The following is a 24,781-nucleotide window of genomic DNA, read 5'->3' as shown; positions in this document are numbered from 1 at the left end:
ATCGTAACATATTGGAAAAGAACTAGTTCGACATAAATGTCCATAAAATTTCAATAGAAATTAAAAATGCACTTCAGAAAATAAAACCTTGCGTAGCAGAGGAGGGAATAATGGCCCTCAGGACAAAGAGGTAATTGCCCCTGGACCCATCTCCTACTGAGTTTTTGGGCTCCTTTCAAGTAAAAAGGAACAGATGTAGATTGTTGATTTGGTGTTTTAAGTCCACTTTATGCACAGTAAGGCTAATCGGGACTGGACCTACAGTTTAAAGTGGGATCCGAACCACTATTTGCCTCTACCGGGTATCGAACCTGGGACCCCTTGATTACAAGGCGACGACGCTACCACTGCGCCATCGAGGAGGCCCACAGATGTAGACAATATGGGAAATTCATTTCAGCTCTTATTTCAATATGAAAAGGCTTGGGGCCCCCTTGAAAATATTGAACGTGAAGTAATATTTAAAATGTCACGTGTAACACTAATAATTATTAGCGGTAAAAGGTCATGAATTACCAAGTTTGATGTTTATTGTGCAACAATAAGGAATCGAATGGCTAAGCAACTGAATCCTTCTGCAGGATTCATTACTGTAGGCAATTGACATCCGGAGCAAGTAAGTTAATTCTACATTTCGGAGGACACCCATATAAGTTTCTCGGGCCTCTCTGGCTGAGCCAATACTCTACTGCTCGTCACATGATGTGACTGGGAACCAGATTTCTGTTTCGCTAATCGACTTTTCTTTTTCTTTTCTTTCTTTTTTTTTTTTTTTTGTAAGCGACACTAAGCGTGGAATTTCTGCTATTATATACAATTTGAGGAGCACATTGTGGGGCACAGTGAATTTTGGGAATATTTTCTTTCTAAATTTAGCCCCGTTTCGCAAAATTACAATTTCGTTCTATTTTGGGCACTTTTTTATATACCTATATATACTGGACATTCTCATATTCATCAAGTGTTGTAGAATCATTGTTTTTATGCTTATTTTATTCACAGTTTACTTCCTGGCTTGTGAAATGGATCTCTTACACTGTCCGTTTATTGAGCTTATTTTCCTTGCAGATTAGGAGAGGAAACATATTAATTCCATTTTTATTTAATGTCAACAAAACACGTTAGACTCGAGAGACGATAACCTAACATCCTACATTACCACACCCTTCAACGTGATTATCGTTATATTAGCACGGTTACTTGTGTTTGCTCTAGCAATTCGCTCCTTTCAGGCAAGATCTTAGACTCCTTTCTAGCAGTAACAGAGCGAGTTGAAAACCTGCAACTTAAAGGAGGAACTGTTTGAGGAAAAATGAAAGCCGTGTATTGTCTACCGGGCAATGTCTACTGTTTAATTTTTAATCCATACGCAGCCAATGTGTCTCCTTTGCAAAAATTGCAGCACACGTGCATAGTCTCTTTATTGGCATTGACCTGCAATTATGTGATTTTTGTGGGTGTGAAGTGTAAATAATTAGTTTTGTTAAAGTTTGGTGCAAATAAATGTCCTGTAATTGTGATATAATGCTATACAATCAAGTGCTAATGGTTGTTACTCGTTGTACGAGACGTGGGCAAAAATCTGCAACACACGAGGTGTCATTAAATGCACATAAGGAAGGAAGCATTGTGTTATGGATCTTTTGTTCTTGAACGAAATTGGGCTCCGTGACGTGACAAAGAGTTTTTCTTTCCTTCATTTAAGATAACTTCGCGATCACAGTTTCTACCGGAAATTAATTAGATGTCAGAGGCGAGCACAGGAACTTAATTCTTATTCCTGAATATCAATCTCGTAGAACCTACACGTTTTTGGACAAGAATTTGTCAACAAGAATACTGATTGTTAATGAACATGCAGTACTTATCGAATGTAAAACTTTAATTTATTTCTCTCTCAACTCGGCAAGGTTCTAAATTATAATGTTCTGCAAGAGGTTCGGAATTGATGTACTAATACTCTGTCAAGTTTGCGCTTCAGATAATACGGATTTACGTAAAACAAACTTCACAGTCTAAATATTTAAAAGCAATTCAAGACTGGTTCAATGCACATACTACAGTACACACAGAAAACTTATTTATTTAAATTAGTACTCCCTCTGTCCCATAATTATAGTCCGGTATACCAAAATGGTGGTAGAGAAATGACAGACAAAGAGGCAGATGGAAAGCACAATTTGTACTTATCCTTGAGTAGTAAAGTTGTATGACTCATTCCCTTGTTTTATGTTCTTCTTCTGTATACACCAATCTCACAGTTTGAATATCGGGCAATTATTATGAGACAACATACAAAGGTGTACCGGACAATAATTATGGGACAGAGGGAGTAACAAAACACCTTTGATTGAGCTTTTCTGTAACAATGAACTAAAAATTAGGTATCATTTACTAAATTTGATAATATTGACAAAATCATTTGGTAACTAAACAAATATGCACGATTACTGAAATACTTTTGTTCTGAAGAATAAGCATTTGTTTGTTTATTTAAACAAATGTTTCATTACAAGAAACTATTCCTTGACTATTCCAAACTTTTTTCTCTGTGCAAGAGCAATATATTGTATGTATACAATATCTTAAAAAGTAAAAGAACATGAGCCATGCATACGAGTGCTTCTCGATCTATTTTCCCGGGTAGAAAGAATACAAGAAAGAAGGTTGAGGAGCGGTTAGGGGGTTTCGTGAATTCCGTGACACAGTAAACAAGAAAGCTTTGATAATCGTGACGTGTCTTTGCAACTCCAACATTTTAATCTCGGTCCGAGTTCAGATGAATATTTATGAGACATAAAACAGACATCGGTGAACTCCACTTTGAGAAAGAAAGTTTCATCTCGAAACCACCGGTTATGTTGTCCACTGCACGTCAAAATTATTCACTATGCCGAAAATAATGCTGCCCCGTGTACGCGATGGTATTCTGAGGATCCGTTGAACTTCGTAATTTAAGGGCTATGAGAATGGGAAAGTCCAATAATGTTTTGCGAAGCAAATGTGGATAACGAATAATTTGTGTTTTCATTTGGTTTGTGAGTAATAGATAATTAAAAGAAACTATTTGAAGCACCCGTTTCCATGTGGTACGTAAAACTGTGTTTAAAATGTGCAGTGGTAAATTTCATAAGCAAAAGGGAATCGTAAAAAAATGCCTCGTGCGTTATTTCAGAAGAACGCTGATAGATTTAGCTGTATATTTTTGTAAGAAGGTGTAGATGAGAGAAGGGTTTCTATTAAATGTTATTACACAATTCAAAAGTCTTAAGTGAGAAATCGTTTCGAGAAAAGTAACTCATTTCGATTGATTGATTGAGTTGGTGTTTTAAGTCCACTTTTTGAACTGTAAGGCTAATCGGGACTAGACGTACAGTTTAAAGTGGGATCCGAACCACTATGTGCCTCCACCGGGAATCGAATCCGCACCATTTGATTACATCGGGAGACCCTGTAACTAACTCATTTCGAGATTAACTTTGAAGGTCACAGTTAAATATTAAAAACGGAGTAGCTGTTCTTTAATGGCCACAGACGTTTCCACTGGCATCGCAATAGTTTCTGGCTTAACAATAAAAACAACTCCGTGGCACAACGGCCCATTTAAGGACCAGAACCTTTAAAGCGTGTTTTCATTGGGTGACGCTTGGTCAGCGCATCCATCCCATCGCCGCTGTTTTCTGGCTTTCGAGGCCATATTTCTTTCACTTAGCTGCTTCCCATTTCTCCTCACGATACTGAGTCAACTCTGAAATTTTGAAACTTCCACCGGGGATCGAACAATCGTGTTTTATTTATAGATATATAATTGGCATGAGCAAAGACAGCGCCAGAAATGTACGGGGGAGCTTTAATGTGGCCACCTCCTAATCAACTAGTCCGACTACCTCGAATTCGACTCTGAAAGTTCTGAGTTTGAATCCCGGCCAACGTATGATCATTCCTTAGTGTGTTCATCCATCTGTTTCGTGTAATTATTATTCATCCTATGTCGTGATGTAAAATAACCAAACTACTGTTTCTGTCCAGAAAAGACAAGAGAAAGTATGTAGAAATACAATTCTTTTTTGCCGAAAATAAGAGCGGCTCTGGAGTAAAACTTGATAACCCACACTACGTTCAAAATTGAGTTAACATTGGATTCAGTTGCTGCACAGTTTCCAGTCGTTGTGCAGTCACGGACACTTCTGGCTTGTTGAAAGCCAATGGTATTGTTTCATTATTCGGCAAAGGGTGCTTGCTATTGCCTTAAAGTTTTCCGAGCTTACAGTTTTACAAAAAGATTGCCCTAGCGGTTGAGTTGAACACATTCCAGCAGGTCGAGTGAACTGTTTAGTGTACAGGGTAATGTCGACTTGCAGGAAAATGCATTGGGTTCAGCATGGCAGATGCAAGTGCATCAATATGCGTCAGTTGTTGAGGTCAGCCGAAAGAAACTCCTGCTTCTGTCCCCCATGGTGAGGATAGCGAGGAAGCGTTGGGTTCCCGGCGATTCAGAAAGTGGCTCGACTACATTCTAGCCAGTGATGTACTACAAGGAAAAAATTTACAAAGGTTGTTCCTAGTCGCACCAGGTATTTTTAATGAGAAAGGTTCAACAACAACAAAAATAACATTTTGAGAACAATTTGGAATAGGAAAATGAAGCGAAATAATTATTTTGCCATATTTCCTTCAAGAAAATAAAGTTGAACTTTTTATTGACTTTATTCACCAACACATATCTTACAAGTTAGCAGATACGCTTAAAACATATGTTTACTTTAAAGTTGTGTATAAACAACAGTACCAGATGATCTCGCTCAACGTCTTCAACGAGTACAAAACACCTGCGTCCGCTTTATTTTCGATCTGAAATATAGGGACCATTTATCCGTTTTCTTTACAAAGCTAAATTGGCTCAAATTAATTGATCGGCGAAAGGTACACAACCTCAGTTCAAAGGAACCGGCTTATCTCTCGAGCAGATTCTCAGTGCTTTCCGAATCACACAGCCTTGACACCAGATCGCGAGGGAGAACTCAACTACTCATCCCCCTTCATAACTCAAATTTTTATTCAAAATCTTTCACCGTTTCTACTTCTCGTCTTTGGAACTCACTGCCCCTCGAAATCCGAAACTCATCTTCAGTATATGTCTTTAAGACGCAATTAAAACATTTTTTATTGGGCACAAATAGTTAGCACATTATATTTTAGTGATAAATTGCATACAGTTAAGCGCAGAACAACACTGAAAATCCTTATTCACCTTAATATTTCAAATCCCTGACTACTGTCATGAATATCTGATTGTGTGTGTGTGTGTGTGTATGTGTGTGTTTTGTTGTATGCTCGTGAGTATAGGTTAGGTTTTTATTCTCGTATGTTTTTTTTCTTATCATTTTTTTTTCTGTAATTTTTTGTTTGTAATTTTATATTTCTCTTTTTATATTTTAAAATTTACCTTTCTATGTAATGGTTTAAATGTTGTTGTAAACATGGTTAAGTGGTAGAAAAGGCTACAAAGCCTTAACTTCGCCATGATAAACAAGACGCAATAAATAAATAAATAAATAACCAGTAAACTAATAGTAAATCTTGAATGAATTACTTTATAAAATATGGTAGACCTCTGCATTTTATAAATTATATAAAAAAAAATTGAACCTGTTCGTTGCTAAAACTCAGCACATATGTTCACTGGCGTACACAGGGGAACTGATGGGGCCACAGAACCTCCCGAAATTTTGAGAAAAATCAAAATATTGACTGTGGAACTTGAAATAAAGTGATCAATGTAAATCATTTTAAATTATCCCAATTACGATTTTTGTCTTTGAATAACTTTTAAAATGAAGCCTAAGAATAGTAATTACGAAATAATTTATTGTGTATTCCGCCTCATCCTAAAGGAAATCCGGTGTACGCCAGTGTATATGTTCAACACGACTATTAATTTACCACGCCAGTAGCATAAAGTGAAGTAGATAGAGGTGGATCCGTCGGACTTTTGTGTTCGGGTCACGTAGATTGAAAGTCCTCTGCACTAAACAACAATGAAGACTTTCCAAGAAGAGTTGGATGTATGTAATGTATGCGGAAAATTCAGTACCTGAAACTTAAAATTATAATACACTATTATTCTGCAAGATCCTGCTTGTGATGTCATTCAATATTCGAAACAAATTCACCTCATATAGGCGGTTATTTCTCCTTGGTGTAGGTATACATTGTTCACTCCCAAGTCCTTTATTTCTTCTCCTTGGTGGGTGGTTCGCGGGAACAAGGAAGTGACTGGTGCTGGATCCTGACAGGCCTTTATTGAACCCTGTTAGCAAAATCAGAACTGTTCCTGCATTTGTTCTCTGTTTTACACCTGCACAACCGTTTTACAACCCAAGTAGCTTTCTCTCAAAAGTTACAGACAATGGATAACTCCCCCACTTGGCATGAATGCTTCTTTCACGTGATTACTTTATGAAGGCGCAAATCAAAGAAATTTCATGAAGCTTTATATAATACCTTAATTGAATAATCTGGTTTTCGCTTTCAAGCGGTGGATGCTGAAGTAACATGGCATTACCGTACGCAGGATTTTTTCGTTGAGGGGTTGGAATTGTAAATATAGATAATACACAGCTGCATTGTGAAAGTGAATAGGTGGCAGGCTCCACAATAAAATACTGTGTAATTACCTTTTTTTAACCTTCGTTTTAAAAGTTGTTCAAAACATATGTAATCGGGGTTATTTTAAGGGGAATTTGCATTTACTACTTAAGTTCCCCCCATTCCTATATGCTTTCACTTGAAATCTTTGATATTCTCAAAATTTCGGAGGTGGCTGTAGCCTCATCAGCTCCCTCTTTACGTACGCCAGTGGCTGTAGCCTTTTTGTATTCTTGATAAGCAATATACATTAATGTTCGTACTACTTGTATAAATTCGTCTTCAATAATCTTACATTCGGGTCTTCAAGCCATAAGTATTTTCACTTTCAGGAAGGCTGCTATCGTATTCAGTGCAAGTGCACCAGATTAGATTTAAATTTTCTTGGCTGCTTGTAAACAATGTACAATTGACTTCTATTTTGAGAAAAGACTTTTGTGTGTTTATCTAAGTTAATAGGTGTGTTGTGTGTGTGTGTGTGCACGGAGGCGTAAGGCATTTATAACTCTTTTTTTTTAATTTCAGAGAAGAATGTGCACGTATCTCGTGTAATAGCTTTTAAAGACACTTCGTGAGTGGATGAAGGCTGATGGAATCACCATTAAGCCGACCTCCATGGCAGAATGGTTATCACAGCGCATACGACGCCAGAGGTCCCGGGTTCGAATCTCAGCCTTGGCATGGGTGTTCTTTGTGAGTGTCCATTGATCAATTTAATCGTAGCATCACTCATCCTCATCATCGCGATTAGCCAAAAGTGGCAGAAAAGCGATGTAAATAAACCAATCACAATTAAATACACCACTGTATGTAGCATTTGCATCTGCACTGTTCCACCTCTAACTCAGGATTTTCAGTTTCGCAGTGCGCTACGCTAACGTAACCACTCTACCACGGAGGACGGTTGGATATAGATTTCAGTAGAGAATGTTACATGCTTTTTCTTAGAATATTTGCTTTCATCACGTTCTTGACAATTAACGTTCACTTATGTCTTCTTTTCTCCTTCTTCCAGCATAGGATTTGAGCAAAAGACGTGGACGACATGAACGCGTCATCAACATTGACGTCATTTTGCGGTGCAGTGTAATTGGATGACCTGGCAACATGAGGGAAGAAGAATTGGAAGTGGCCATCAAGGTGAGTGCAATTTCATCCGTCATTCCCTCCAATTTCTCTCAGTGCTGCGCCCTTCTTCCCTGGAACGTAACAGTTGAACGTCGGACCACCTGTCGTGAAAGAGATTAAGGGCTATCAACTACAGTTATGGACAGATTGAATCGTTCAAAAGTGAAGAAACTCAGTCCAGGAAATATCCGTTTAGGACTCTTTATTGAATTTTGTACTTTTCTTTCATTCTTACAAGATTGGAACCTCTTTGCAGAAAATAGGTGTGAAGATAGATGTAAGAACAAAAAATCTAATATTACTGACCATTACTTCTTATTGGCTACTTTTTCTTTTGTTATATTTTCTAAAATGCTTTCCTAATGCAGTGGTAGCACGCAGCATAAAAAAAAATATTACACCAATTTCACATAACATCGTTCAGTTACATGTTATAGTAGTTTAGATTGACTTTTTACATTTCTTTGCGTTCAATCATAAAAACTCAAAAACTGAAAAATATGTTTAAATAAATTTTAAAATCTCGTGAAACGATTAGAAGGATTACAAGATAATGAACTTCATTAGAAACCGAGTTGTAAATTTATATATATATATATATATATATATATATATATATATATATATATATATTTACTTTGTACAATTTTTCATGATATGATTCAATTATACTAATTGCATACTTTTTGCTCTTCAATTGTTTTGTTCCTTCTTCAGATTTCTCTTATAAGTTCATTTTGCAATGAAATGCAGCTCCAATAGTATTAATTTTGTGCAAATCAGTGATGTTCATGTGTCTTTGAAAATTTTTCGAGAACTGAGTCAAATCTACACCCAGCACAATATTACAACCTTTGTCAGAAAAGTTCCAGGACTGATTTTTTTATTCTTTACCTGTGATATTCAAACACAAGAAATGGGTGTTATTCAGTCACCTGATATGTGTTCTGAATAGAAATTTCCTTGGAAGTGTTTCCATGTAAACACACTAGGTGGCAGGGCTGTGCTTAGCAGCCCACTGTTTGGCTTGTTGGCGCGTTTAGTTGGAAGTTACACAAGTGAGTGTCGTGATGGACGTGCATTCCGAGCAGAGTTAACATTAAGTTTTGTGTTAAGCTGAGAAACCCCCAGTGAAACAAGGAATATGAATATTTGGTGACAAGGCATTATAGAGAAGCCGTATCTTTGAATGACACAAAAGGTTTCGGAAGGGCAGCGATTCAGTGCAAGATGATCCAAAAACAATGTTGATCCCATTTTTTCATGCTAAAAGTTTGGTGCACCATGAATATCTGCCTGAAGGACAAACGATAAACAAAAACCTTTATATTGACGTCCTGAAACATTTGCGTCAAGCAATTCTGCGGCGCCGTCCTGATTTGTGGGGATCTGGGTAGTGGTTTCTTATTGCACGACAATGCAAGGCCACATACTGCTTTATTAGTCCAGGAATATCTGGCCAAGCATCGTATGTAGTTACCGTGTGATTATTTTATGTCTCCCCGTGTGCAAACACCGCTGAAAGGCAAACATCATGAAGATATTGGTAGCAATCCAAACGATTTTGTGGCAGATGTGCTGAGAAGCATCCTAGATGAAGCTTTCTCTGCTTGCTTCCATGACCTCCTGAAAAGGTGGCAGCTGTGTATAGATAGCCGAGGGGACTATTTTGACAAAACCTAGGACCATTAGTTCCTAAGTTGAATCAATTATTTTTTACGAGCTCAGTCCTGGAACTTTTCTGACTCATATTATTGCAATATTTTATCACTCTTTCCTCAATAAATTGTTCATATTTATCATTTTTGCTTTACGAACTCGCTACTTAAGACATATTCGCTTGCTTTTCTTGTTGACTTTTGCTTACTGTTACCCTGTAAGCATCGTTGTGACTGAATATATCCTTCTAGATTAGTATTACCATGCCCATAAATTACTTTTTTACTTATATGGATGTAATGGGGTTGCTAAATCCAGGATTTACCGGAGTGAGAGTCCAGGATTCCGGAAATCATCCTTGGAATTGACAGAAGTTTCGATACCAAAGAAAATGGAGAAAACACTTTTACTAGTTAGCTGATCTTGTTTCTCACTTCCTCCCTCCCTGTGTCTATTTCTCTCTTCTTCGCCGTTCCACCTCTTCTTGTCGGTCTCTCTCTCTCTCTGTTTTCTTACTTTTCTCTGTCCCTTTTGCTCTCAATTACACCTCTTCTTTTCCATTGCTGTTTTTCCATCTCTACTTGACACTGTGGCTCACTATAGCATTGGAATTTCTTGATAGTCTAAAAAAACAAATATAAGAACTATTAGCATACGCGGATTTTTTCTTGGAGGAGGCTGGAATGTAGAGGTAGATATTACATAGGTACGTTCTGGTAGGGTGGCAAAATACACTACAAAATATTTCGTAATTCCCATTTCTAACGTTTGTTTTAAAAGTTGTTCACAGACAAGAATGGAAATCTGCTGTCATTTTAAGCTGGGTTTGAAATTACCACTTTGGTTTTTCCCGAATTATTTACTGCTCTCATTTTAAAAATTTAATTTTCTCAAAATTTCAATGGGCCCTGTAGGCCCATCACCCCCCCCCCCCTCCCGGGTACGCCTGTGATAAGAACTACTGTGCAATACAAAAACAATTTTATACATGACATAACGATTGTCGTAGTATGCTGCAATATCAGAGATCCTATGTTTGAATCCTGGATAAGACATGGTATTCGTTCCATTATCTATTTTGTCTTATCACCATTCATCCTCATCGTCCCGACTAATCCGAATGGTTGGAAAAGCGACATTAAATAAACACAAATTTAATGCATCTGGCGCTTCAAACAAACCTTCAACTTTCTTTAGAAGATATAGATTATTCCACATACTGTTAACCTCATTTTATAATTGCGTTTTCACTAGGGGGAATTTTTAAGCTCCATGCGTTGCCGAGCAGAACAATATTTCAATGCTTGAAGGTCCTTGTTTTCCTTTTTCTTTCCTGGACAGGATTCAGGCTTCAAAATAATAACCTCAGTGGCAACGAGTGTGCTTCCTGATGGCGATCAGAACGACCAGTAGCTCCACCTGGTGGGAAGCAAGCGAAGGGTGACCAATGATGTTTTTGTAGCCAGAACAAAAAGAAAAGAAACTCGACTTGGAAGTAGTCTGTCCACAAACGTGTAGGTACAAATTATTTTGACTTTTTTCTTTTAGGAACGGATGAGGGAGAAAGATCATTAAGAAATGAAACTTCTGATCTACGTTAATGCATAATTATATATTACGGGAGAAGAATGCGTGACAGAGTCGACACAAACACAAAAAACAGTTCAGACTTCTTCCTTTTGGTAGTCACCACTTCTTCAAGTGTTTACACTGAGTGTCATGTGATGTGTCGTGATTCATGCCATCTCATTTCCAATTTAGTGGAGTGTTGCTGCAAACTCAATTAATTATCCGGTCGTCGTGATGTAACGGTTACTGTAATGGCTTCCAAAGATTGAGTTCTCGGATTCGATTCTCGCGCCGACCTCCGTGACGGAGTGGTTAGCAAAGAGCGCTACGACGTCAGCGGTCACGGGTTCGAATCTCGATCTGGGCATGGCTGTTTCTTGTGAATGCCCCTTCATCAATTTCATCATATCACTCATCATCATCGTCACGATCAGCCAAAAAGTGGCAGTTGCAGATTGAGTCCATGTACCCAATAAGTCTAGGTCTGTCTTTTATAATTTGGGAAGCTGGTATCGATGCATCAGAATCAATGTGTATTAAAAATTAATGTATCAATTTATGTGTTTTAAATTGAATCAATGTAATACTGCTACTGCCCTTAGATTTTTTTGCCCCCGCTTCCTGTCTGTAATCTGCGACTGAAGTGAATGTTCTTGCGCATGCGCAGATCATTTTTTACAAGCTACTCCACACAATACCAAATTTCACGGACCATCCTTGTTTTGTCGCAAACCGTCGCAACGTGTCTCGAGTCAAAAGTTTCGTCCGGTGTGTGGCCGCTCTAAATGAGAAAATCAAATCAATCGATTTCCGTGTGAGGCATGAATGTTCCCTTGTGCTTGGTCTATCATTTATTTCAACATTTCATCTTGCTTTAATACACCGGGCTTTGGAATTTCATTAAGAGGAGGGAGGTTATGACATCTCATATTTTTAGAACAGTAGCAAAGAGAGGCCGATAGATGTCTCTACCAACTAATGTTCATGCAGGTCACTGTTTCTTCCTCGCCTTGATGAATTTAAAGTGAAAGATGGACGAGAAAAAATTAGTTAAAATACAAAAAAATATTAGATATGTTAAAACTTTTGTTTGCTTCCTTGTGTCATGTTATCGATGACAGCTCTTCTTCATACTTACAAGACTGAATTCGTTCTTCATGTTTTTCCTTTACCTGTGTGCCTCGGTTAGCTAGGATCTACGATCTCGTACTTGCTCCCTAAATGTAATACCCTCATTTATTTGAAAATGAATAGTATGCGTCGTACTGCCAGGAAACACGTGGCTTGCTATGGTGCCTCGTTGTGTAAAATCACGGCAAGCTTTATTCCGTGGGCCGTGGTAAAATCCAACACCATTGGCGTCGCTTAGATGGGGCATGAATTGTCCCATCTCTGAGATACATGGAAACTCTTATTTTTTATCAGGGAATTGGAAATATTATGATTCATGAATTATGCGTTATAAAATGTTTACATAATTATATTTTATGTAATTAAGTGTAGTTTGATTGAATTACGTTACGCTAATCGAGACGATGAGGGTGAGTTATGATATGATGAACTTGTAGAAGAGATACTCACAAAGAACACCCATGCACAGACCGGAAGTCGAAATTAAGTGTAGATAACTATAGTTTTTCAGAAATATTGTGGTTTTAAGACATCACCTAGAACAGTGTATCCCAACCGTAACTGTTATCTGGCATCAACTGTACCGGGTGGCGAGAGGTCCTCCTGAAATTTTTTGCTTTAGTTTGCGCGGAAGTTTTCATTATATTCATATTTGTCAACAAGCCTAGAACATAATCGAACTATTACTTATCTCGTAATTTATTTAATATTTACCTTCAAGGGCACGTAATAATGTGTAAAAGTTTAATAATTAGAAAGGTATTCACGAGTAAAATTGTTGCGATCGGGCACGGCCATCTTTATTCCAAGGACCGGCTGATGTGACGTTAAACAGGGTTGCCAAATTAAGACTCCGGCCTGCTCGGAATAAAGATGGCCCTGGACAGGGGCATCGACTTTGGAAAAATAATTTACCGGGCTACGGTCTTGCCAAGATTGAGAGACACTGATCTGAAAGTTGTACTTCCAAATCCCCAAATGGAACGTATTACATAACTATTCCACTCCATGAATTCGCGACATGACAAGAAGTGTGCGAAGAAGCTCGCAACACACGGCCGCCACGATGAGCTTGTTTCTTTTCCACGAACAAGACAATGAAATGCATGCTCCATCTTCTTAATACAATGGCGCCTTTGAAGGTGTCCAAGGTACTTAAGAACGAACCATTCCTCATTGTTCTGAAGGACAACGTACGGTATATGTTGAAACCCGAAAACCGGAAAACGAAAATAAAAATATACGTGCCACAATCATCGTTAGCTTACACGACCATAAATGATGAGAATGAAAGGACCAAGTTCCCACCGAGAGTGAATATGAATTGGGCTTAATTCAATTTCTTGGACGTGAAATAAAAGGGCATGTTAGCAGGAGAATGTCTGCCATACATTGTGGTAGGCAATCCTTGTGATTTTTTTCAATTTAAAGTACGATAACCTTGTTGTTCCATAATTGTTATTCACATACATACTTAACATTTTTGCCTTTCCACAAATATATTTTAATGTCAGTTCTCTTCCGTGATTAATTTTTAGAAGCTTCTAATGTAAAGTACACCATTTTCGTACTTATATTCTTTCATTTACGTATATATTTTCCTGTATTCCTGTACAGTCACCGGCAATAAAAGTGAGACGTCTAAATCTTAAAAAGTGCGCTTCCTGCAAGGCGTCATGTGTGTTGCATAACTCTACAGCGGTGATGGAAGTTGCCAACTTTCAAGCAAGTGTAGTCAGACACGGACTAAAAATGGAACACGTAGATCCTGAAATCATCGCTTTCCTGCATGGGGTTAGGTGTGTTGCCTATCTGTACGGCGATGTCCGAACTTGCGTTTGAGGGAGTTAGGATTTAGAAGTATCATATTTATTGCGGGTAGCGAGTAAGGAGAACAAGTGACGTCGTTTGTTGAACGAAGGAGAAGAAAGTCGAACTAAAGAGTAGTAAACGTTGTAAGTGCCAAAAGCGAAAGTGTTGGGAAATCGCATCGTTCCGCACATCAGCCCGTAAGAACGTGAACACTAGTGACCTCTTTACACACCCTCTGAACTACTAAGAGGGCTACCAGCCACATTTCACGTTTACCACATTATAAAGCATGGCACATTTCACAGTTTAACGTGGAAAACGGTGTTTGAATTATTGTGGCACTTACAGCGTTTACCAATTTTAGTTTTCAATTTTATTTACTTTATTGGCGGGGAGAAGATATAACAAATGCTGTACAAATTCGGAAATTATTCATTTCTTTCCATTTCCGGCGCATCACTGACGTGCTGTTCGTTATGTTCAATTTCAAAATCTATCTTTTTTTTGTAACATTTCGTTATTACACTCCATCACACTACGGTGTGGTCCTGATAAGGTTAGTGAGGGACGTATCCTCTCACACTTTGTCCCAACTTTGCTAAAAGAAGAACCAATACGGAAAATGATAACAAAATGACTACAAAAGAATAGGCAGCTTCCCCCCGGATTTCTGGCATGCTGTACAAGTAATTATCATCGCATCCAATCGCTATTTCTTTGGTAATTATGTTTGATTGTCGGACGTTTTTACATGAAGCCTTGGAGTAAATTTGCTTGTTTGGAGTTTGAGTAGGAGTTTTTGTTTTAAGTCCACTTTGTGCACAAATAGGGTACTCGGGACTGGACCTACAGTTTAAAGAGGGGCACTATGACTATGTGCCTCCACCGGGTATCGAACCAGAGACCCCTCAAATGTTTAGACTTTTGCACTTACATTTCACATTATGGTATCATTCAGTAAATCAGTGAATAGTAACTATTTCTTATTATAACGAGTTATCATGTATAAATTATTATTTTAGGACTTCATTCATAGTATTATTTTTGTTATCTGAGATATTTTGAGTATAACAAAATGTCAGGTTTTTATGGGTTTCATCTGACCTTTACAGATATGCTAGCACCATGAATATATTTTCTGTTTTTCTGGTGCGATTAACCACTGTTCCCAGTCCATAGTGGGTTTTGACAGCAACTAGACTTCAAGCTGTCTCGTTTAAAGAATCAGCGCACCGGCTGGGCTTGATTTGAGAAAATTTCAGACGTAACGGTACGCACTTATGTCTGCCCACGCCATGAATTATGAACATTCACCGTTTTTCTTAACCGTCCCAAGCTTATTTGAATGCAAGTCATTATTGTGGAATAATTAGACCGCACGAAGAATCAAAGCGGCATTCACATTATTGTGCCAGACAAGTTGCATTAATTGTTGTTTGCACCCCGAGACGGTGGGTTCTGTGAATTATCTGGAACACGGCGCTTCCTTATTTGCATGTGAAAATGGGTTCACACGTATGCAAGCAGGCAAACGTATATCCCTCAGTGTTGCTAAACCTAATTCGCATAAATCCGCAAACGGAGCTAACATGACTTAATTTTCGGATGTACAATAGCTAGCTACCTTCCTAGGGTGATTTTAGGTATCAAGGAGGGGGACGCTGATATTGCCATTAACTTTAAAATGATGACAATTTATTCTTAGTTTTCACCGTTTACATCGGGCGGTACCACCCCGCTCAATAATCCACTGATGGTCGTATGAAATCGAAAGTAAGAATTCCCGGAGATCAATATTGTGTCATCTACACATTAGCCACGGCGCTAGAAAAAAATGCTTGGGAGGGAGGGGGCGACACAGCCAATAAACCTCTAAACATCTCCTGTAAAATACAGAGCAACACTTCATTGAATTATCAGTAGATGAAGTGGGCCGGTTGAAGATCATCATGTGGGGTTCACCGAAACCTCAAAAACTCACTTTCTCTCCACGTTCCGCGCCTCATTTATTGCGCTAACGATGTTTCACAGCGAAGAAAACAGCACCAAAACAACAAAAATTCACTCTACTCATTTGGGGTTCTGGAACCTCAAAAAACTCATTTTTATTAATTGAGGTTCACCAAAAATCTCAAAAAAAAAACCTCGTTTTCTCTCCACGTTCCGCGCATTTATTTGTTGCGCTGACACAGCGTAAATAATGCACTCTCTCTCATCCTTGAAGGATGAATGCATTTTATCGTAATTTTCCAACTCCGGGACCAAATGTTTGTATATCGTGACCTTTGCAAACCTCATTCGGGAACGATGTGCCACACACACACACAAGCGCGCGCGCTTGTATTGTGACCACTTTCTCTCCACGTTCCGCGCTTTTATTCGTTGCGCTGACACAGCGTGATGAGCAAATAATGCACTTTCTCATTCTTGAAGGATGAATGCACCTTATCGTAATTTTCCAACTCCGGGACCAAATGTTTGTATATCGTGACCTTTGTAAACCTCATTTAAAATTCAAAAATACCTCAAAAACTCCACGTTCCGCGCTTTTATTTGTTGCGCTGACACAGCGTGAGGAGTAAATAATGTACTCTCTCTTATTCTTGAAGGATGAATGCACCTTATCGTAACTTTCCAAGTCCGGGACCAAATGTTTGTATATCGTGATTTTTGTAAACCTCATTTGGGGAACGATGTGCCGCACACACACACGCGCGCGCGCGCTTGTATTGTGACGCAAGCAAACAAAAAAAAAAACTTTGACCGCATTCTTAAATAACTAACAAGGACAATGAATCTTTTTGGCTTCCGCAAACAGATCAACATGGAGACTGCACCGCCAAATTTCAATAACTTCTTACCTTCCGTGTTATCTAAACTCAATGGTTTACTGATCGTTCACCTTAACAGCATATGGACGAAACTGAATGACGATGTGGGCAAGATGTTTTATGTTTTTAATAACAATTTACATTTCTACGAAATTCCCATCGACGGGAAACTTCAAATCGCCGTGAATCCGGAAAACGCAGGCGAAATCAAAATTTCTACCGGCAAGAATATTTTTCGAATCAAGCACGACAAGATGCTTTCTAACATTACGTACGATGTTTCTGCAGGAGATTATCTTTACATGGAACTCCTCGGAGATTACGACAAACTCATTCCTGTCTTCGTAGAATTACGAATCGTCTATCCTATTATAAATAACCGTTAGCCAAAAATGCCTAACGACATTTTCGGCAACACCAAGCGTGTAGACCATGCAGAAGAGATTCTCATGTTGGACGTTCGTGTTAAGAAGTTGAGGACCGATTTGATTGCTTTGCAGGAGACCTTAAACAAAAGTTTAGAGTCGGAAATCGCTACGCTCCAAACGCAATGTCTCGACCCCATTCTGAAAATCGATTCCGAACTGAAAACGCTGATAAAAAATTATGTCGACGTACCTTCTTACGACAACGTTCAAAATATACAGTTGAGTGTGGATTCGCTTCAAAATGATTTGGCCAAATTACAGCAATTTCAATCGAAAAATGAAGATTTGGAAAAATTGAAACTCGAAATCGAAGAACGAACTTCCGCAATAGAAAAGAATTTCTCTGAACTTCAAACCGTCGTGAACGATATAGATGCAGAACGCTTGCACGTCGTTGTTTCCAAATTACAAGAAGAATTCACCGGCACGTTGGAAGAAATTAAATCCAAGTTGCAGACTTTGGAAGATACCATGACGAACCTACCATCGTCGGACGAACTGCAGGTCATCGGTAAAAGCGTCGCGAACATAAAAATTCAATTGGAGGCCTATCAAGATTTCGAACACATTCAAACCACCATCGCTACGCTTCAGGCGTCCTTGGAATTGATCAACGAAGAAATTAAAAATATTCACGCTGAAGCAAGAGCGTTGACGAGCATTCAAGACACGTTGAGCACGGTTCAGCAGAAGATCGAATATTTAGAAAATTTGAACGTCGAAACGAATCTCGCTCATTTTCATCACGTACTCGACAACATACAGGGTGACTTGGAATCGTTACGGACGAGCGTGCCTTCGAGCGAAGATTTGGAAAAATTGAAAACGGCGGTGACGGCACTATCCGATTCGAGCGACATCAAAAGTTCATTGAGCGATCTCGAGAGTAGGGTGGCCAATCTCCCCACCTCCAAAGAATTGCACGCTTTGAAAAGAAACATATCTCGAATGCTGAAACGACTAGAAACGGAAACGGCGAACGTGGAACAGATTCGAGACGAAATTAGTTCGCTGGTGTCGACGCTGCCCACTTCGCAGAGCGTCGCCGACCTTCACACGCAGTTTACAGAGATGCGAAGCATCGTGAACGATCTTACCGAGAAGAGCTCGAAATTGAATCAAGTCGAGAACCTTCAGAACATCGTCGTCAACATCAGAGATCAAGTCGGAGTGCTGGAATCCACGCAGGAATCGACGCTGGCTTCTTTCGGTGCCAAGTTACAAGAACTCAACGAAAACTACAAGCAGTTGAACGTGGAAGTGAAAATCAAACCGTCGTTGTCTGCCGTAACGGATACCATAGTCGAGCATTTGCTGCCCATCGAAAATAAACTCGGACACGTCCACAGTAATCTGCTCGGCGTCGACACTAAATTCGCTAAACTGCATTCTCTGCAAGCCGTCGAAATCAACAGCGTACCCAATCAACAGAGAATCTCCACGTTCGTCGAAGGTAACAAACTGTACATGTTACATCCTTATCATCCGTACTACAAGTTTCTCCTCGATGGCACGATTCAGATAAACGAATTTTCGTACTGGTCTCACGGTAGAAAAGCTAGCGTTCCTACCATGACTTTGATATCGAATCGTGGTGTCCAGAAAGCAGGAAACATTCCTCTGGCACGTTGGAACGAAACGCGCAACATATATGAAATACACGAAGACGAAGATCTTACCGTTTTCGACGTGAGTGCCGGCGATAAGCTGATCATTCAAAACACGAGCGAAGTGCCACCCTCTTTGAATCCCATCACGCTTGTGCTTCTCTTGAAACGTAATCTCTAAAAAAATGTCTAGGCAAGCCATCGTCGAAGAATTGCATAAACCTGCACGCCGCAACTACGAACGTTTGGCTGTGGTAACCAAGGGCATCGACGACCTCTGGCAAAGTGACCTCGTGGAGATGAGTAGCGGCAATTTGAAAAATGTACATAAATTGAACAAGGGCAACAAGTACCTCCTCACCGTCATAGACACATTTTCGAAATTCGCATGGGCTCTACCTTTGAAGGCGAAAACGGGAACGTGCGTCACGGAAGCATTCAAATTAATTTTTCGCGAAAGCGGCGGCAGACAACCACGGTTTCTGCAAACGGACAACGGTAAAGAATTTTACAACGCCGTATTCCAAAAGTTTATTCAAAAACACAAGATTCAACATTATTCGACCTTCAGTCACATCAAAGCCGGCATCGTGGAAAGATTCAATCGAACCTTGAAAACACACATGTGGAAACGATTCACGCTTCGGGGAAATTACAAATGGGTCGACATCCTGCCGGAACTCGTCGACACCTATAATGATACGGTACACAGAACGATAGGCATGAAGCCAGTTGACGTTACGAAATCTGACGAGCAGCGTTTAATTTCTACCGTTTACTGTCCAAAGTACACACCCACGAAAAAAAAGCTAAATACAAAATTGGAGACCAGGTGAGGATCAGCAAATTCAAACGCACCTTCGAGAAGGGATTCACAAAAAATTGGAGCACGGAACTCTTTACGGTGGTTCGAGTTTTACCTGGAAACCGACACACGTATATAATAAAAGATAGTAGCGGCGAGATTTTGAAAGGAAGATTTTACGAAGAGGAACTCTCTAAAACGAAACACCCCGACACGTACCTCATCGAGAAAGTATTGCGTAGGAAAGGTGACAAACTGTTTGTCAAATGGCTGGGACTTCCGGAAAAGAGTTGGATCGACGCGAACGAAGTGATCTTGTGAGTACGTGGTAAGTGGTGAAGCGTCTACCGGATCCGGAAAGTCAAACAAGAAAAAAAAAAAGAACGGTGAGTTGCTTCCCGACAGCATCCGCTGTCTGATCGTAGGTCCTTCGGGGTGTGGGAAAACGACACTGCTCGTGGACAATTTTCTCCTCGCACCGAATTGGTTAGATTGGAAGAACAGGCACCTGTACGTGTTCTCGAAAAGTTTGGAGCAATCCAAATACCAGCAACTGATGAAACTGTACGATGGTCTGGACATTGCAACGTTCGCCTCGGAAATAAAACCACTCGACGATTGTCGTGAAAATTCAGTCGTTGTGTTCGACGACGCCATCCTGGAAAATCAAAATGAAATTCGCAACTTTTTCACGCAAGGTCGTCACAAAGGAATGGATTGCTTCTACCTAGCTCAAACGTTTTCCAAAATTCCAAAACAGTTAGTGCGCGACAACGCTAATTTCATATGTTTGTTTCGTCAAGATCACACCAACCTCAAGCACGCGTACGATGACTACGTAGGCGGAGACATGAACTACAATCAATTTTCGGAACGCTGCTGCTCTACTTGCTGGAACGGTGACGATTTCGGATTCGCGACGATCGACATGACGAGGAAACCCAACGACGGAAAATACAGAAACAAAATCAACGACTTTCTAAACGTTGCAACGTTGTGAGAAACGACGTGTATAAATAACGTCATGACGAAACGAAAAATCGAAGACGAAAATCTCAAGCTTCGCGATTACCTCGCGAAACGCTTCAAAGGTTGGAAATCCGAGAATCGCGGATTCTACGAAGAGAAGAAACGTCAGGATCAACCTGTGATCGATGCCATCAGCGGTCTAGGTAAAGAAATTAAAAGTGTCACGGAACAAAATAAAAATTTGATCAACGAACTCGTACCGCTCGCAGCTAAAAGTTACGCCGTACCCACGCCCATTTCGAGCATTCCTTCGACGCCGTTCGAACTGAAGGATGCACCGGCACGACGTCGAGCCATAGGTAGCACGTCGTCTTCGGATAAAATCGAGTTGGGACCTTTGGCACGAGACTACCTGAGTACGGGGAAATTCGACAAGGATGAAGTGTTCGGATTGTATCCTAGCATGGAAACCAACGAAGGCGGTGGTGTGGTGTGGAAGATTGGGAAATCGAAGGTGACCTTCGAAGGCAACGACATTAAAGTCAATTTAGGCGACAAGGATAGTTGGACCAGGTATCCGGGTACGGTGGGACTGTGGGAACTCGTCGCCAAAAAGCAGCCGAAAGATTACACCGACGAAGATTACCAGAGTTACAAGGAAATTCTGATCATGACGGATGCCTTGTACCAGAACAACGACGCCTCGCAGAATAGGGTGAAATCAAGCAGCGGCGAGAAGTACAGGAATCTCATCAAACCGATTTGGAACCAGGTCAAAACAGGCAGCGGCGTCAAACGCTACAACACGTTACCCAAAGAATTCGTTTGGGTGGACGACGTTAGGAAACTGGTGGACCGATTGTTGGTGATAGCCGGCGAAGAGAATGCAGGCAATCGTAATTTCTACAACGAGAAGGTTGGCATCGTGGACATGATCAGCACGAAACTTTCCAACTTCATCGTGAACGACGACAAGGGCATAGGTTACCTGATCAAAATCATCAACACGCTGCCTCCGAGATTCTGGAACGTGGCCGAAGGAAAGGGACTCGTGAACGACATCATCAACAAGTTACCTTTCGAGATGCATTTACCTGGCTACCAGTACTGCGGACCGGGTACCAAACTCGAGAAAAGATTGGAGAGAGGAGACAAGGGTGTGAATCCGTTGGACGCGGCATGCAAAGATCACGACATCGCCTACAACACCACGCAGACGGATCTGGATGCACGTCACGAAGCAGACAGAAAGTTAGAGCACGCAGCTTTCGAAAGGTTCGTGAGCAGAGACGCATCGCTGGGTGAACGGGTCGCCGCACTGGGTACCACCATCGCCATGAACACGAAACAAAAATTGGGGTGGGGTATATAAATAACATACCGTAAAAAAACTACACAAGAAAAAATCTCAGAACATTTATATATAAATAACATACCGTGAAAAAATAACACATAGAGCATCAACATGAAGCCCAAGGGTGTCGTATACCAGATACCATATTCGAATCTAAAAAATCTAGGTGCCCTCGATGGGTTACTTACCAAGAAACAACGTGAGAAGAAACGTTCTTGCTTGTCGAAAGGACACGGAATGAAATTGCTGCTCAGCACACCTCAATTGAAAAGATTGCAGCGTTCGCGGAAACAGCAAAAGATCGGAGGTTTCATATTCAGCATCCCGGCCATCCTGGCAGCATTGGGGGCCGTTGGAAGTTTGGCTGGCGGAAGTGCCGCCATCGCGAAAACCGTCATCGACTCGAAGAAGAACAAGGCGGAATTGGAAGAACAGAAACGTCACAACCTGGCCATGGAGAAGAAAGGAGGAAAGGGCGTGATGAGAAAGTTTAAAAAAAAAAAACAGCAGCACTCACCAACCGAGACATTGAATCTCTGATCGAACCGTTACGAATCAAACACTTCAGAGGAGTTTTCATGTCCGACTCGTTACCTTCAACCGTCAAAAGAAGAGAATGCGGAGTAGTCAACTTGGACGGTCAAGAAAATCCAGGCACGCATTGGATATGTTACCACAAAAATGATGATAAAGCATTCGTTTTCGATTCTTTCGGAGGTGTTCCACCTACAAATTTAGTCCATTACCTGAAAACGAACAAAACCTCTATATACTACAACGACGAACGCATTCAAAATTTCGGAGACGTGAACTGCGGTCATCTCTGCCTCTCCGTGCTCGCGTTTCTCTCTAAAATAAATAACCCTACGATCGAGGATTTCCAGAAAGCATTGTGGAACCTGAAACAGCATCACGACAATGGGCGTGTTTCATCTCACGAGCGAATCTTCAATCTTGAAACTCACGCTGCACGACGACATCGTCTATCCTAAATCCGTGGCTCTGCGTGCATTCTACAGCATGTACCTCATACCTAACGTCACGCATCACAACAACAAAATTAGCGTCGGAAACGAACACATCGTCGTCACGCCAGGCCAATGCAATCTTTCCACTTTGCAAGCTCAGTTACCCAAAGGCACGTACCTTTCTCAAAATTCGGTCACGCACAGAGTGGAAATCCTATCCGCGACGGAGACCGTGGACCTGGGCACCATGGGAGAACTTTTAGGTTTCGAGAACGACACCAAACTCGAAGCTGGCATCAAGCACGTAGCAACCAACATTCCTAAATTCTTGGCCATAGAGACTCTGAACGTACACTGTAACGTGGCGGAAGGCATGATCACGAAATCTTCGGACGGATTGTTAGGAAGTCACAAGCAGACGGGAATCATAGCCACTTTCAAACCAAGTTCCGAGTTCATGGAACCGATCATCTACACGCCCTCTTCGCCGATCTATTTTCCAGTATGTCGCAACCGCATAGACGACATAGAGTTGGTGGTGACGAACGAGAAAGAAGAGGTGGTGGATTTCGCAGGTGCCACTACGACGGCCATCGTGGAGATCAACGTATAATAAATAACCATACATGTAAAATGGAGCAAATCGAAAGTTACGAATTGCAATCTTTCCCTCCCAACCGTCGCACGTTCGCCAATCTGAACGAGGCGAACAGGGAGATCGAATACGACGTGGACGTAGGCGATGGGTTCGTTCATCCTCACAGAGCCGACCTCTACCTTCAATTCGACGTGGTGAAGAAGGAAAGCGGAGACGCGTTTCCCGCAGCAGCAAACTTGATACTCGTGGACAACTTCGTGCCTCACCTGTTCTCGCAGGTGGAGGTGAGGAAACACGGTACCGTCATCGACAGAATCGATTATCCAGGCATCACGTCGACGGCAGTGGGAACATTGAAATTATCCAAAACGGACGCCGCATACTATCAAGCGGGAGGATTCGAAGCAGGAACCAAAATATCGACGACAAGTCACACGGTGCTCTTTCCCATGCGTCTGCTACCCGGTTTCTTCTCGGACTACAAGGAGATCATGTGGAAGGGAGGACTGAGGATCACGTTTCGAAGAGCGGCCAACGACAACGACGCACTGATGCGATACGCTACTTTGGGTCCGGACGGCACCACACCGATAGCCAACACTTTACCCGAAGCAGCGAAATGCGTCATCCGGAGCATGGAATTGAGAATGCCGGTGGTGGAATACGAAACAAACTACGCCCTCAAGTACAAAGCGGAGATCTTGAAAAGTCCGCAGGTGCCGATTCACTTTCACGGTTACCAGTGCGTGCAGAAGATGGCGTCGGGAAGTCACATGGAATTCGACGTGACGACGCAGTTCAACAACATACAGTTCGACATGCCAGATTTCGTCGTTGTGCTCTTTCAGACCGGACGCAATAACGATCAGGAAAAAGATTCCAGCAAGTTCGACGACTGCAAGATCAAGAACGTTTATCTGAAGAACGGTAGGAACGAAGTGTTCCCGCGCGAGAATTGCAACCTCGACATGACCAAAGACGATTACCTCAAACTTTACGAAGCTTACACGGCTTACAAACGCGTGACCGAGGGAAGCGTGGACGTGTACTACGCGCCCAGCGAATTCAAAACACGCAGGCCGATGTTCGTCATCAACACCACGAAAAGAAAGCAAGTGGTGGTCAACGATCGCACCAACATCAAGGTCGTGTGCGAGTTCCACGATGCCTTGCCCGAGGATACTCTATGCAGCGTCATCCTGATTGCAGAGAAGTCTTTTGTGTATGATGTCAAGAATGAAAGAGTGACCGAACAGTTTTAAGTACAAGAAAAA

The 24,781-nt window shown here is 40.9% G+C and overlaps 1 protein-coding gene across 4 annotated transcripts in view; it reads left to right on the top strand.

Moving 5' to 3' along the window:
• Window positions 1-24,781, top strand: part of Rab23 (RAS oncogene family member Rab23) — a 353,877-nt gene that overhangs the window by 165,496 nt on the left and 163,600 nt on the right. For all 4 annotated transcript variants that reach the window (XM_083139370.1, XM_083139367.1, XM_083139368.1 and 1 more), the window contains one exon: window positions 7,664-7,788. In XM_083139370.1, the coding sequence (XP_082995496.1) occupies window positions 7,756-7,788 (33 nt within the window). In that variant the 5' untranslated portion in view covers window positions 7,664-7,755. The remainder of the gene's footprint in view (window positions 1-7,663; window positions 7,789-24,781) is intronic.

This window comes from Lepisma saccharinum, chromosome 17 (assembly GCF_977018435.1).
Source record: "Lepisma saccharinum chromosome 17, izLepSacc3.1, whole genome shotgun sequence".
Classification (NCBI taxonomy): domain Eukaryota; kingdom Metazoa; phylum Arthropoda; class Insecta; order Zygentoma; family Lepismatidae; genus Lepisma; species Lepisma saccharinum.
Note: the sequence above shows the minus strand (reverse complement) of the source record. Positions and strands in the feature narration are given on the sequence as shown.